The sequence below is a fragment of the Natator depressus genome, chromosome 2 (assembly GCF_965152275.1).
Source record: "Natator depressus isolate rNatDep1 chromosome 2, rNatDep2.hap1, whole genome shotgun sequence".
NCBI classification, from domain to species: Eukaryota; Metazoa; Chordata; order Testudines; family Cheloniidae; genus Natator; species Natator depressus.
Window position 1 is genome coordinate 182,707,663 of NC_134235.1, and position 14,634 is coordinate 182,722,296.

A 14,634-nucleotide genomic window follows, 5' to 3' on the forward strand; every position below is an offset into this window, starting at 1 on the left:
ATGTCTACACTACAGAGTACGTCAGCATAATTTGTCACTCATGGGTAGGGCTGGATTCATGCAGGGGCTTTAGGGGCTGCAGCCCAGGGCCCTGGCACAGCGGGGCTCAGGCAGGCTGCTTGCATGCCATGAGCCCGTGCCGCTCCCAGAAGCGGCTGGCACGTCTCTGCGGCCCCTGACGGGGGGCAGGAGGCAGCTCGGCACGTGGCCCGAGCCCCCAGCACTATCCCCTCAGCTCCTGTTGGCCAGGAACCAGCCAATGGGAGCTGTGGGGAAGGCGTTTGCAGCCGAGGGCAGCACACGGAGATACGCTGTCTCCCTCCCCCCCAGGGGTGCGCAGAGATGTGCCAGCAGCCGGCCGCTTCCGGGAGCAGCGTGGGGCCACAGCATGCAGGGAGGCAGTCTGCCTGAGCCCTGCTGCTGTGCCGGCTGAGAGCCGCCTCTGGTAAGCGCCTCCCGGCCAGAGCCTGCATCTCGCACCCCCTCCTGTACCCCAAACCCCTGCACCAAACTCCCTCCCAGAGCCCGCACCCCAACACTCTGCCCCAGCCTGGAGCCCCCTCCTGCACCCAAACTCCTTCCCAGAAAGAAATTAATATAATAGCTGTTCTGAGGTAACAAGTAGGCTATTTTGAATTAACTATTGGCCTACTGAAGAGGGCCATTATACTCACTCTGGCAATTGGGACTCTGGCAATTAGGCTGACTCTGGCCATTGGACCACGCAGCCCTGAGAGAGGACAGTTAGACTGACTCTGGCCACTAGGCCACACAGCCCTGAGAGAGGACAGCCATATTGACTTTTACCCTTAGGCCAAGCTATGATAGACAAGGGATGGTTGTATAGACTCAGCCGCGGGGCCATCATTACCCCCACCCCCTCCCAAGAGGCAACGGGGTGCACTTGCCCCATGACATCAACCTTTCAAAGATTATCTGTCCAACCATTTGTCTTGAACTAGGATTGAGATATGTCACCATTTCTATTGATCCAAATTTTGACTTCCTGTGTTTTCATCCCAAATTCACATTCTTGGTTCATATATTATTTTTTCAGATTATTAAATCAACAAGATTAGGTGGTCAGCAAAGGCAACAAGGCCACCTGCAAGTCTGGGTTACATGAAGAACGCTATGTTCTATTTTGTCTTGCTACCCTCTTCTTCCTGTTCAAGGTTTTTCGAAAACAAAGTTCTAGTTAGGAGATGGAGCATTTCACTACTTACTCTATTTCAACCTGAACTCTTTATTTCCCTTTGTTTGAAGCGTAAATATCACATTCCCGTTCATATGCAGTGGTTTCCATTATAAAGGCATTCTTTGTCAATTGATGCCACATAGCTCCCTCTGCTATTTCCTATACTAGCTCTGGGTGGTACGTGTGATATGTCAGATACACTAGCTGTTGGCAAAGGTGGAAGACTTCTTAAATGATGACCACTTAGGTGTGTATATGGGTCTTTCACAGCTTCTTAATTCAGTGTCAGACTACTTTAAAACACAGAATATATCAATAATTCAAAAGCCTTTTTTTTCCATACACAAAAGTTGTATTCAGTAGCAGTTTAATTTGGTTTCTACTGAACTTAATTCATTCTGTTCTGGTCATCAATGTTTGGAAAAACGCTGCTGAATATCTGACTGCTTTCAAGGCTAATTAAAGTGCTGAAGTCCCTTCAGGTGTATTTATTGGTAATGTTATGAAGATCTTTTATATTACTAACATTACTCTAATGGGTCTGCCCTGATGTCCTTTATTGTTTCCAGTCTTACAAATTAAGAACCTAGGAGAAAATATGTAACTGAGTTATAAACATCTGAAAAATTGAGTTTATAATGGAAACATTGACAAAAACCCATAATTATCTTGGCATTGGCTGGTGCTGCTGCAGTGATTACAGTGATTTTATATAAAGACTCTTTAATTTAGGATTTGGGCTCTAATGGGAACAAATGTTATGTATATTTTCTGCCATATGAACTCCCAAATGTTACTTGAAAGTATATTACTACATAATTATTACCATCTAGTTAGTTAGTTTAGTATTCATAGAGCCAAATTTCTGAACTCCATTTGTACCTGTGAAACCTCACAGGAGTCACTGGGATTGCACTGGTGTAACTGAGGGCATAATTTAACGCACAGTGTGATTTCCACCATGGAACCAGAAAACTTGAGAAGGTGCCCTGTAAGGTGAGAGGAAAGGGCCATAACAGGATCAGTAAAGCTGAAAAAGCCAAGACATTCTTCTGTGCACATCTTCTGTGCAGACACAAAGGGCTAGTGCACTTAAGGTGCCCTAAAAGGATGACATAAAATGTACATAAAAATATTTAATTCGAGTATATAGGGATTCGCCAGGACAGACAAATGGATTTTCAGGCACAAATACTTGCAAGTACAGTAGAATCTCAGAGTTACGAACACCTCGGGAATGGAGGTTTTTCATAACTCTGAACAAAACGGTTGTTCTTTCAAAAGTTTACAGCCGAACAGTGACTTAATGCAGCTTTGAAACTTTGCTATGCAGAAGAAAAATGCAGATTTTAATAGTCTTCATTTAAATGAAACAAGCACAGAAACGGTTTCCTTACCTTGTCAAATCTTTTTTTAAACTTTCCCTTTATTTTTTTGGTAGTTTGTTTAAACACAGTTCTGTGCTTACAGTGTTGTTTTTTTTCTCTGCTACTGCCTGATTGCGTACATCCGGTTCCAAATGAGGAGTGTGGTTGACTGGTCAGTTCATAACTCTGGTGTAGATAACTCTGAATGAAGTTCTACTGTACTATTTTGCACCTGCAGTTTAGATCACTTTGATGTTTTGGGGGGTCATATTCAGGGAGTTGAATGTCTAAATGACCTTTGCGCCTGCAAAAATACAGGTCCAGTTAAGGCTGAGCTGAAAATGAGGCCCTCGCTATCAGCATACATCAAGAGGGATGAAATTCTGACCTACTGTATATTTCCCCCCTCACTTTCACATGTGCCTGAGACAACTTGTGAGTATGTTAAAGTCTTCAGTAGCACCTGAGCTCACAAGTCACTTAAGTGCCTAAATCACTTAAGCACTTTTGAAATTTTACTCCTAATCACTATGGAGGTCACTGAATATTTTCACTATTCGAAAATTTGTGTGTGCTTTCTCCCAGTTTAAACTATTTTATAAACAGCCTCTAAAAATATGAACATCATTTCAGGTTCCATTGTGTTAACATCTAGAGTTCTAGAGAGAGCCTTATAGAGAAAGGGGTTTGCTGCACTGACCTTTATTCAAAATGAGTGTCCCTAACTTGTGTTATTTTATTAGAAAACTATGAATGTTAAATGATAAATTGCTTTGTTTATCCTTTACTTGTTGTGTAATGGATTTTTTGACTGCTTGTAGAAATGTTTGAGTGAAGTCTTTCAAATGTTCGTCCTATGATCATAAATAAAAATGTGTTAGGAGATCTCATCCCTAGGGAATTCTTGTTCATATCACAATCACACAGCACAATTTGCAGGTGTTCCTTCTCAGGAGAGCGCCCGGAATGGAGTAGGTGGGTATTGCAGGCCAGGATTGGGGAGTATTAACAGTGCTGTGAGAAAGCATCAACAGGACCTGTTCACAATATGTCCAGGTTTATCCACTGCTCTGAGTCTGTTATTTTATTAGTGCCTCATTCTCTCACACGCTTACAAAAATCAATCTCTCATACTTTGTCAAGCTTTTCTTTATTGAACAGAAGTTGACTAATAATTTTTCACATATTGTAGTAATACTGATTCCAAACCCACAATGTTGTTTCCATAAAAAAAGGCTTTGAAATGTGATTCACCTTCCTAATGATTTTATGTAACATAAATAATGGCCTTGGATTTTAGAGCTGTTTACATATACAGACATAGCTGACTTTGTAGCACAGAAATACAAATAAATAACTTCAGCCAGTGCTGCTGCTTTTACGGGTGTATGGCTAATAGTCTTTAAATATGAACTTTAATTTCATGGAAAGAATTTGCGCACACTTCAATATAGATAAAAGGGGGAAAGTGCTTCAGTGTAAGATTTGGTGGTTGCTATGATGTAGCTTTTCATAATTCTAGGAACATAGAAAAGCTGTTTTTGCAGTAAGTAGAAGAGTCGCGGCTTTAAAATACAGGCCAACATTAAAGGATTTTGAAATGAGCAGAAAGAGTCCATATTTCTTTTGTGAATAAGTCCTTTATTTTGGTATCCATAGGGATGGCTATTCTCTTCTCCAAATCCTTTCTCCACAGTAGAAATCAGCAGGGACATGGTGATTTATCTGAATGTTAAGAGGCTGAAAAGCTTTAGAAGAGTCATTGCAATTTGTTATAGAATGCATGCAGAATAGAAGCATAGATTTGGAGTTGTTATGGCTCACTATCACAAAAGGGAGATTATAAGGTTTCTTACAAATTTTCAACCCCCAGAACTGAGGAATTTTCAAAACTATTCCCAGTTTTTGCTCCTGAACCATATGTGGTAGCGTGGGCAAGCAAGCCTCGTTTTTATTCGCTTACTAGGTTGGTCAGGAAATTTTTGACTAAACGTTTTTCATTAGAAAAATCGGATTCATCTAAACCAAAAGTTTTTGTAGGAACATCTCAGGTTTAACTAAACTGTAATTGGAAAAGGTTTCTCAGGTCCAGCATAGAATTTTGGGGGGTAGGAGGGAGAAGGAGAGAGCTTCATCCCAGAATAGCTTGGTGATCAGGGAACTCACCTGGATCTAGTCCCTGATCTGAAACAGGTAGATCAGGGATTTGAACCCCTGCCTAATTCAAACCAGGAACTTGAACCTGAATCTCCCACATCCTAGTCAAGTATCCTGACCTCCAGTCTACTGGCTATTCTGGGGCGGAGCTCTCTCTCTCTGTGTCACTCTGAATGTTTTCATCAATTTTTTTTTAAAGATCTCAAGTTCTGATGCAGAGTGGGATATTTTTTTAAATCACAAAAATGTTCATGAAATGGGAAAACCATTTCCCACCAAGCTCTATCACACCTGCCCTTCTCACAATCCCTAGTGTGGTACAATCTTGGAGAGGAAAAAGTGGAACCATTCAAGTGCAGTCTCGTCCAGTCCAGTCAATGGCTGCAGGCAAGTCGCTGTTGTTGTGGTCAGTGGTATTGATGGCTGCTGACAGATGTAAAAGAAAAAAAAGTCAGAGTGGATGGCTGACTTCTGCTCACGGATAGATTATCATCTGTCTAATGCTACTAATTCATTTTCCATGCTATACTTCAGCTGAAAGGTGCATTGAAAAGGGTCCAGGAAATCAGTCCAGATGGTACAAAAAGTAATTTTGTCGCAAGCTTTTCAATCACTTTTTCCATAAAGGAGAGCTTAGAAACAGAGCGGTAGTTGGGAAGATTGTCAACTTGAAGACATGGTATCTTGCATATTAATTTAATAACTGCTCATTTAAGGGAAGCAAACATTTGAATGCTGTCCTAAGCTAGGAGCAATCCCAACTAATAATGGGCATCCCACCCTCTCTCCTCTCCCGTATACATGAACTCGATTTTACCCATCATGAAGATCACATGTACATGTCAGAGGTTGAAGGCGAAACCTTCCAACACTCCAGAACATTAGTGGACAAATCTGAATGAAACTCAGCAAGAGAAGATGTAGCATTTCCCCCTTTCTGACACAATTCTAATACCATGGATGCAACAGTGCACTTTTCATGCTATTGATCCATAACGTAGAAGAAACTCTCACAGCAGGAAGAAATACTGAAAGTTGTTTTTGAGTAAAGGTTGCCTGAATTCATGGATTTACCAGGTTGCCCACTGCCAAGCACAGTTCTGCTAATCAGGACTTCACAGATATCCTACAATTGAACAAAATGCTTCCTTGGCAGCCACAGAGTAGAGACTCAAAAGCCCTCTATTTCACAATCAAACAGATTTGGGCACAGTGGCTGCCACTTTGACATTGGCCCCATATATCTCATCTGTTGTAGATCATGTGCCATACCAAGGTGATCTGTGAGGACGTCATACAGAAAACAGATTTTTGGCCAACTCTGTCAGGGCATATTTCAGCCTTATTATTATTTGTATACTAACAGAATATCTGTTTTACAATAGCTCTCAGAGACTCCATTCAGGCTTGGGGCATCATTATGCTAGGCACTGTGCAAACACGTAGTAAGAGAAAGCTGCTGCCTTGAATCTAGTTGAAGCCGAGAGACACAGAAAAAGGCCACTTACCTGCATTCTCTTGTTATTTGCAGCACTGCAGCTAATATAATTAATCTATGGCTGAACTTTGATGTGCAAGAATTCAGCGAACAAACTTCACCACTTTTATTTAGTTTCCACTCTGCATTAGGAGGTTATAGGTATACTCTACCAGATGTTTTTCATTGATGACATATAAGTGGACTAGAAGATAAATAGACCTGTTTGGTGCTATTCCATTTATCATTGTAGGCATCTCCCTGAACACTTGAGACTGATGGGAACATTTAGTGAAATTCTTGGGTCGTATATTGTATGGTGGGCTTGGTCATAGCATAGAATCTGTGGAGATAATTGACAAAAAGGATATAACTGGCAAAACCATACAGTTAGTACCCTCAAAGGAAAACACAATTTCTTGTCAAATGACTTGTGTTGGAGAAAAATTGTCGATTGTCATTTGCCTCATACATGCAAAGGAAACCCAGACACGCTGAAGAAAACAGGTCTTACGATTACATTCTTTTGAGATCACCACTTTTTCTTAGTGTGTTTTTATTTTGGTGCCTGAGAGGAATCCCACAGAAATTCCAAGTGATTAATACTATACAAGCTGACTAGAGTTGTGTCAGGAGTGAATTACCCCATCTGAATCTAGTAGCCAGTTAAAAAATTTCTCCCCTTGATTCCATTTTTGAAAATCATGGCTTAAGTCATTTGGCGTTGCTGGGTGCCCAGCACTTCTGATAATCAGGCCACTTATTTAGGTACCTAAGTTAGTCTTAGAAGGCTAACTTTGGGCTTCCAAGTTTCAAAGTCTTGGTCTTAGGAAGCAACAAATTGCCTCAATTACATACAAAGTTCTAGAGTGTAAACTCCTCGTCTCCTACTTTGTATGGGATTTGGCCCTCCCATTTTAGTAACCGAAAAACATTATTAAAGGGGAAGGGGGGAACTGTCACATTTGTAGCCATGCAAAACTTTGTCACATCAGAATATACCAGTCACTTTGCTACATGTGATCTGACTTGATGTACGTAGGTGTGGCATAAAATAAAATAAACTAATGTGACAGTACACAACCAAATAAGTCAGATCAATTTGTGAAAAAAACACATGGGAGTTGATTCAGACCCACTGGTGCAAACACTGCTTTTCTTTCCTGGGGCTACTGCTGGTGGAGGTCAGCTTTAAGTTACAGCTGGGGATTTGTAGAGTTCTTTCCACATGATACCCGTTTTTGGGACTGTGCCGGTCAGCTATGGGCTACCCACAATCACCCTCTGAGCAGACTTTCTGCTGCTAGCCCTGCACCCTTACTTACACATGTGACAGGGGTGCCAAGCAAGGACCCATTAGCTTGTGGTCCTATAATAAAATATGATCATAAAAGGGGCTGATAATGGCTTGCATCATCTTCTTGGTCTTTTGGGACCTGATCCAAAGCCCACTGAAGTCTCTGGGAGTCTTTCCGTTCAATGGGCTTTGGAACAATCTAGTCAAAAGTGGATATTTTTTTCCTTTCAGAGCACAGATGCTAAATCCGGTTTCCATGTTGATTTTGGGGAAAAGATGTGAACTTTACAGTGTCTTTTGGCTTGTTGTCCTCACAGTTCTTACTCTTACACATTCCAGTATGATAGCACTTTCACTATTTATTTATTTATTGGAGTTAATGAGACTTCAGACCAAGCTGCAACTTTGAATGTTTCCCAATAAAGTTTTCCACCCATTCTTCTTTGCTTGCCATGATTCTTTGTACAGACCTTGTCCAATGAGCTCTTTTCTGTAAATGTTTGTGTAGTGACGTATGTTTATGAAAAATAAATTTTAAAAAAATCTTGAAGAGGAAAAGAGAGCTCTCCATGCCCTGTATGCCTTGACTAACTATTCTTTCCATGGTGGGTTATTTATAAATCCATGTAAATACGCTTTATAACCATTGCCTCATATGTTGTTCTATAATACTGTAGATGGCCTTTCAAAATGTATTCAGTACATTTGTTAAAATATATAATCTGCTATTTTGATACGGTAACCAAGCAACTTACTACTGTAATCAGAATGACTTTTAGCTACATTTCCAGTACTTATTTGGCATAAAACCAGACTTGTTCAAGCTAAAACCAAGAAACAGTGTTCAAAAACAAAAATATTATGCTATAAGGCTTTTGATTTAAAAGAGCCCAGTAGATATAATTTTTAGGAAAGACCAGGGAGCGTCATTTGTTTTCATCTGATGTAGACTCATTTTAAGCATTCTGAAATGTTACTCATTTATCCTCTTTAGACTCCTGAGGACCCAGTCCCTGGAATGGTATTACAATAATGTGAAAAGTCGCTTCAAGCGTTTTGGTAGTGCCAAAGTCCTGAAGAATTTATACAGAAAACATAGACTGGAGAGCGGAGTTTGTTCTGAAATAATAGGTACAGTACAGTTTTAATTTCTTATAGACTCATCCACATTAACTCACATGATGGACCCAATCAGAGTTCTGAAAGGTTTTTTTCGGGGGGAAGGAAAATTAAAATTTTTCAGAAGAATTACAGCAGGGGACTATAAGGAGTTAAATATCTAGAGAGTTGGGCTAGGTTTGAGCTATTTAACTAGTCAAAGTTTAGATAATCTATAAGGCAGAATTCTGCTCTCAGATCTACAAAGCAAATCTCAGCTCTGTTTCTGCTCTCCATGAGTTAGGGCTCCAAAAGTTCTGTGTAGATAATGAATGAGAACAGAATTTTGGAGCTGAGGTTTTCCATTGCACTTAATGCAAAATTTGACTAATGAAGGCCAAATCTTGCCGTCCATATCACAATTGGAGTTTTGCCTGTTTGCCATAGAATTTGGCCACAGGTGAATTGCAGCTGGGACTTACATTTTAAGTTTCTCAAGTAACTGGGGAAGAAATGTGATCAATTTAATATCAATGTCAGCCTTCTAGAATGAGCTGTAATTCTTTCCTAACTATGGAGAGATGATGCATCCCCGCATAAAACTAGTAATTGAAGGTATTCTGTGAGTCTGGGGAGAGTGCTTTCTTGCTGTCATGCTGGCACATTTATTGTAATTGAATAGCAAATGATTCAGGAGCAGAACCAGAACCAGTCGAATCTTTCTGAGATGATTTGCCTCCGCTGGGCCAAATTCATCCCTAGTGTAATTCGATTGAAATCTGTACAGAGTTTGTGTTTTCTACAGGGTTTATGTTTTCTATAAAGTCTTTCTTTCATTCTTTCGTGAAGATAAGATAAGCACTTGGAAGACAAAAATTAATAGCAAGGCTGTGTGCACCTGGATGAAGGCAACTCTAAGTGACTCTTTTAATACTACTTAGAAGTACATGGCAAGCCTGTAGGTAGAACAGGAGAATGCAGGCCTAAAAGATTCCATTTCAATAGGTTGCTTTTTTTTTCTTATCAAATTAAAAAAAAAAGAATCTTCAAAAATGGAAATGAAAAAATAAAGGTGGGGATGCTACATTTAGTGGGTGCGATGCAAATGGAACAAAACAATTAATTTAAATATATGCAGAAAATAAAAAAAGTCAAGATACTGATCCTGCAAAACCTTATGCACCGAGGCATTCCTTATTCTCAAAAGTAGTCTCGTTGAATTATGCCTTTAAACGAGACTGCTCACATGAGTAATAACATGCAGGATACGTAGGTGAGGATGTGCAGGATATAGGAGACCTTTCTGAAGAAGGCCTCAGCATCTAAATGTCATTGCTAACTTTCTTTTTCTATTTTCAGTGTGACGGTAAGATAACCCTCTTGTTTCATTTGAAGATAAATACAGGTTTAAATGTCTCGGTTTGTTTTATTTATACTGTAGTGGCCTTTAAAATCCAGGATCTGTTTCAAGCCCCAAATGTCATGTTAAAAGCAAGTTCACTGCACTAGCTTTCATTTGACAAGTTCTGCATTTAAGCAACTCCTTTCTCTCTCTCCAGCAGTTTTCTCCATCCGTAATTTACAAGCCCCGTTTGAGAAATCTTTCATATAAAAGAAATAACATTTTTGTATAGCAGCTGAAATTCAAACAGTAATTTTCAGACTACTCCTCTATAGTGGTTAGAAACACCACTACTTTTTGTAAGAGTACTTTAACCTAATAATATATTGAATATTTATATACAATATGTGTTGTGCTGTCTTTTTGAGTAGAAGGAAGCTTTTTTGAAGGAAGCGTAGAAAATGAAGGAAGCATTTGTGGCAGTGACTCTACATTCTACAGACAGACAGAAGGTAACTGTACTTAAAATTCATTTGCACTAAAACTGAGCTGTTACTGATCGAGTTATTCGACAAATAGCCCTACAGTGCTGGAGGGTCTCCAAGTCGCATTGGTCCCTGGTGATGAAAAGTTTATAGGATCACTAATCTTTTAGCTAAAACCTTTAGGGAGTTACCAGAGCTTCTGTGGTTTACAGGGCACATGCTAGACTTTATCTGTTTTGCATCATGGCTGTTATGCATTCACTTCAATAAGTTTTCCTTAATACTGTACATATCATGTTCAGAGTTTGTTCTCTCTCACACATGATTTTCCCCTACTGCTCATACACGCTTGTTTTTCATAGAGGTCTCAGCTTTTGTTAAGTTCTGTTACAAACATTCCTCTCATCATAACTACCCAACTAAAGTAAGCACATTGATAGTCTCCCTGCATGGACTTTGTAGAAATATTGTGTTTTTCTGTTTAAAATGGTAAGTGACGTATTATTTAAGTTGAGAAAGTTAGTGGCCTCTGTCAATACTGTATTTTTAGGGAAATGTCCAGCAGTTTGGATTACGGGGGTGTGAATAGCAGTGCACACCAAAGTGCTGCACGATAACTCCCATGTGTGGATGCTGCAGGCATGAACACAAGGTTCCTACATTGCATTAATGTAGCCCTGTTTGAAGAGGACTACGTTAATGCAAACTAGGAACATTTTAGTTCATTTAGTTTAACATTTAGTTCAATTCCACAAGGGGGATTTACAGTGCAGCACTTTGGTGAGCGCTGCTGTCACGCCCCCATAATCTGAACGGCAGGGCACTATGGACGTGCCATAGATGCAGAATATAGCAATGGATACAAACCACCCGACGTTTTTGCTGTCTATTGAGATATTTATGCCGTCGCCATGGTTCTGAGAACCAAAGTGCATGTGCAATGACATCGGGAAAGGTAGGAGAAAGAGGTCCTGGAGGCCAAATTTAGGCTGCTTGGTAAGAGATTTAAGTCCAGGACCTCCATGGTAGCCTTCTCTGAAATGTTTCCAATTCCACGCGCAGGGCCAGTTAGGCAGAACTGCAGGGTATCAATGTGTGAATAAGAGGATGATGTTTGGAGAAGGGATTTAGGTTTATTAGGAACTGGGGAACCTTTGGGGAAAGGAGGAGCCTGTACAGGAAGGATGGGCTCCAGCTAAACCAAAATGGAACCAGATTGCTGGCATGTAAAATTAAAAAGGTTATAAAGGAGTTTTTAAACTAAGACTTGGGGGGGAGTCGACAGGTGCAGAGGAGCACACAGTTCAGACAGAGACGTCCCTTGGGGATACTCCATAGCCTAGTAAAGAGGAGAGGCTAGAAGTTGATAAAGTACAGTCAGGAAATGAAGAGAAACAGTCAAACAAAAAAGATTCCTATTCAATTACATCACATGAAGGCAGACAACTAAATACTTAAAAATTTTATCAGTGCTTGTATACAAATGCAAGAAGTGTAAATACTAAGATGGGTGAACTTGAGTGCCTGATATTAAATGAGGATATTTATATAATAGGCATCACAGAAACTTGCTAGAACTATGAAAAGCAATGGGACACAGTAATACACATACAAAATATATAGCAATGACTGAGCAGGTTGTGCTGAGGGAGGAGAGGGGAGGTGGCATTATGTGCAAAAAACAGTGTAGAGTCAAATATAGTAAAAGTCTTAAATGACTCAAACTGTAACATGGAATCTCCATGGATCGAAATTCCACACTTGAAAAATAGGAGTATAGCAGTAGGAATGAACTACTGACCACCTGACCAGGATGGTGATGGTGACTGTGAAATACTCAGGGAGATTAGACAGGTTACAAAAACAGAAAACTCAATAATAACGGGGGATTTCAACTGTCCCTATATTGACTGGGGACATGTCACCTCAGGATATGACACAGAGATAAAATGTCTAGACACCATTAATGACTGCTCCTTGGAGCAGCTAGTCCTGGAACCCAAAAGGGGAGAGGCAGTTCTTGATTAGGCCTAAGTTGAGCACAGGCTCTGGTCCAAGACATGAATATAGCTGAACCATGTGGTAAAAGCGACCATAATGTGATTGAATTTAACATCCTTTTGGAGGAAAAATATCGATGAAACCCACCACAGTAGCATTTAACTTCAGAAATGGGAACTACACAAAAATGAGGAAGCTAGTTAAACAGAAATTAAAAGGAACAGTCACGAGTGAAATGCCTGCAAGCATTCAAAAATTGAAAGTCAAATCCTACTGAGGAAAATAGAATAGAACATATACTCTGGCAAGTCAAGTGTAAACATATAATTAGGCAGGCCAAAAAAGAATTTGAAGAGCAACTAGCAAAAGACAGAAAAACTAACAGCAAAAATTTTTTTAAGTACATCAGAAGCAGGAAGCCCCCCTGTCAGTGGGGCCATTGGACGATTGAGGTTCTAAAGTAGCACTCAGAGAAGGCAAGACCGTTGCAGAGAAGCTAAATGAATTCTTCGCATTGGTCTTCACTGCAGAGGATGTGAAGGAGATTGCCACACCTGAGCCATTCTTTGTAGGTGACAAATCTGAGGAATTGTCCCAGATTTAGATGTTAATAGAGGAGGTTTTGAAACACATTGATAAATTCAATACTAAGAAGTCACTAGGACCAGACGGTATTCACTCAAGAGTTCTGAAGGAATTCAAATATGAAATTGCAAAACTACTGACTGTTGTATTTAACCTATCCCTTAAATCAGCCACTATACTGATGACTGTAGGATATCTAATGCTGATTTTTTTTAAAAAAAGGCTCCAGAGGTGATCCTGGCAACTACAGGCCAGTAAGCCTAACTTTAGTACCAGGGAAATTGGTTGAAACTATAATAAAGAACAGAATGATCAGATGCATAGATGAACACAGTAGAGTCAACACACCTTTTGTAAAGGGAAATCATGCCTCACCAATCTATTAGAATTCTTTGAGGTGGTCAACAAGCATGTGAATAAGGGTGATCTAGTTGATATTGTGTACCTGGACTTTCAGAAAGCTTTTGACAACATCCCTCACCAAAGGTTCTTAAGCAAAGTGAACAGTCAAGCGATAAGAGGGAAGGTCCTCTCATGAATCCAGTAACTGGTTAAAATATAGAAAACAAAGAGTAAGAATAAATGGTCAGTTTTCACAGTGGAGAGAGGCAAATAACAGGACCCCCGAAGATCTGTACTAGGACCAGTGCAGGTCAACATATTCATAAACGATCTGGAAAAAGGAGTAAACAGTGAGTTGGCAAAGTTTCCAGACAACGTACAATTACTCAAGATAGTTCAGTCCAAAGAAGACTAAAGAGTTACAAAATGATCTCACAAAAATGGGTGACTGGGCAACAAAATGGCAGATGAAATTCAATGTTGATAAATGCAAAGTAATGCACATTGGAAAATATAATACCAACTATACATATAAAATGATGGGGTTTAAATTAGCTCTTACCACTCAAGAAAGAGATTTTGGAATCACTGTGGATAGCTCTCTGAAAACATCCACTCAATGTGCAACAGCACTCAAAAAAACTAACAATGTTAGGAACCATTAGGAAACAAATAGATAATAATACATAAAATGTCATAATGCCTCTATATAAATCCATGGTAAGCCTACATCTTGAATACTGTGTGCAGTTCGGGTTGCCCTGTCTAAAAAATGTATATGAGAATTGGAAAAAGTACAGAGGATGGCAGCACAAATGATAAGGGGTATGGAACAGCTTCTCTATGAGGAGAGATTAAAAAGAGTTGGACTGTTCAGTTTAGAAAAGAGAAGACTGAGAAGGGATATGATAGAGGTCGATGAAATCGTGTATAGTGTGGAGAAAGTGAATAAGAAAGTGTTATTTATCCTTTCTCATAACACAAGAACCAGGGGCACCCAATGAAATTAATAGGCAGCAGATTTAAAACAAACATAAGGAAGGAAGTACTTCTTCACAGAACATAGAGTCAGCCTCTGGAAGTTTGTGGAGGATAGGTCCGTTAATGGCTATTAGCCAACATGGTCAGAGATGCAACTTCACGCTCTGAGTGTCCCTGAACTTCTGACTGCTAGAAGCTGGAAGTGGACAATGGGGGATGGCTTTTGATAATTGCCCTGTTCTGTTCATTCCCTCGGAACCATCTGGCACCAGCCACTGTTGGAAGACAAGATTCTGGGCTAGAT

General features: G+C 39.9%; 1 protein-coding gene across 7 annotated transcripts in view; it reads left to right on the top strand.

Moving 5' to 3' along the window:
- The window catches only part of MYRIP (myosin VIIA and Rab interacting protein), a 364,430-nt gene that overhangs the window by 264,113 nt on the left and 85,683 nt on the right, over positions 1–14,634 (top strand). For all 7 annotated transcript variants that reach the window (XM_074945499.1, XM_074945498.1, XM_074945502.1 and 4 more), the window contains 2 exons: positions 8,491–8,627; positions 10,368–10,448. In XM_074945499.1, the coding sequence (XP_074801600.1) occupies positions 8,491–8,627; positions 10,368–10,448 (218 nt within the window). The remainder of the gene's footprint in view (positions 1–8,490; positions 8,628–10,367; positions 10,449–14,634) is intronic.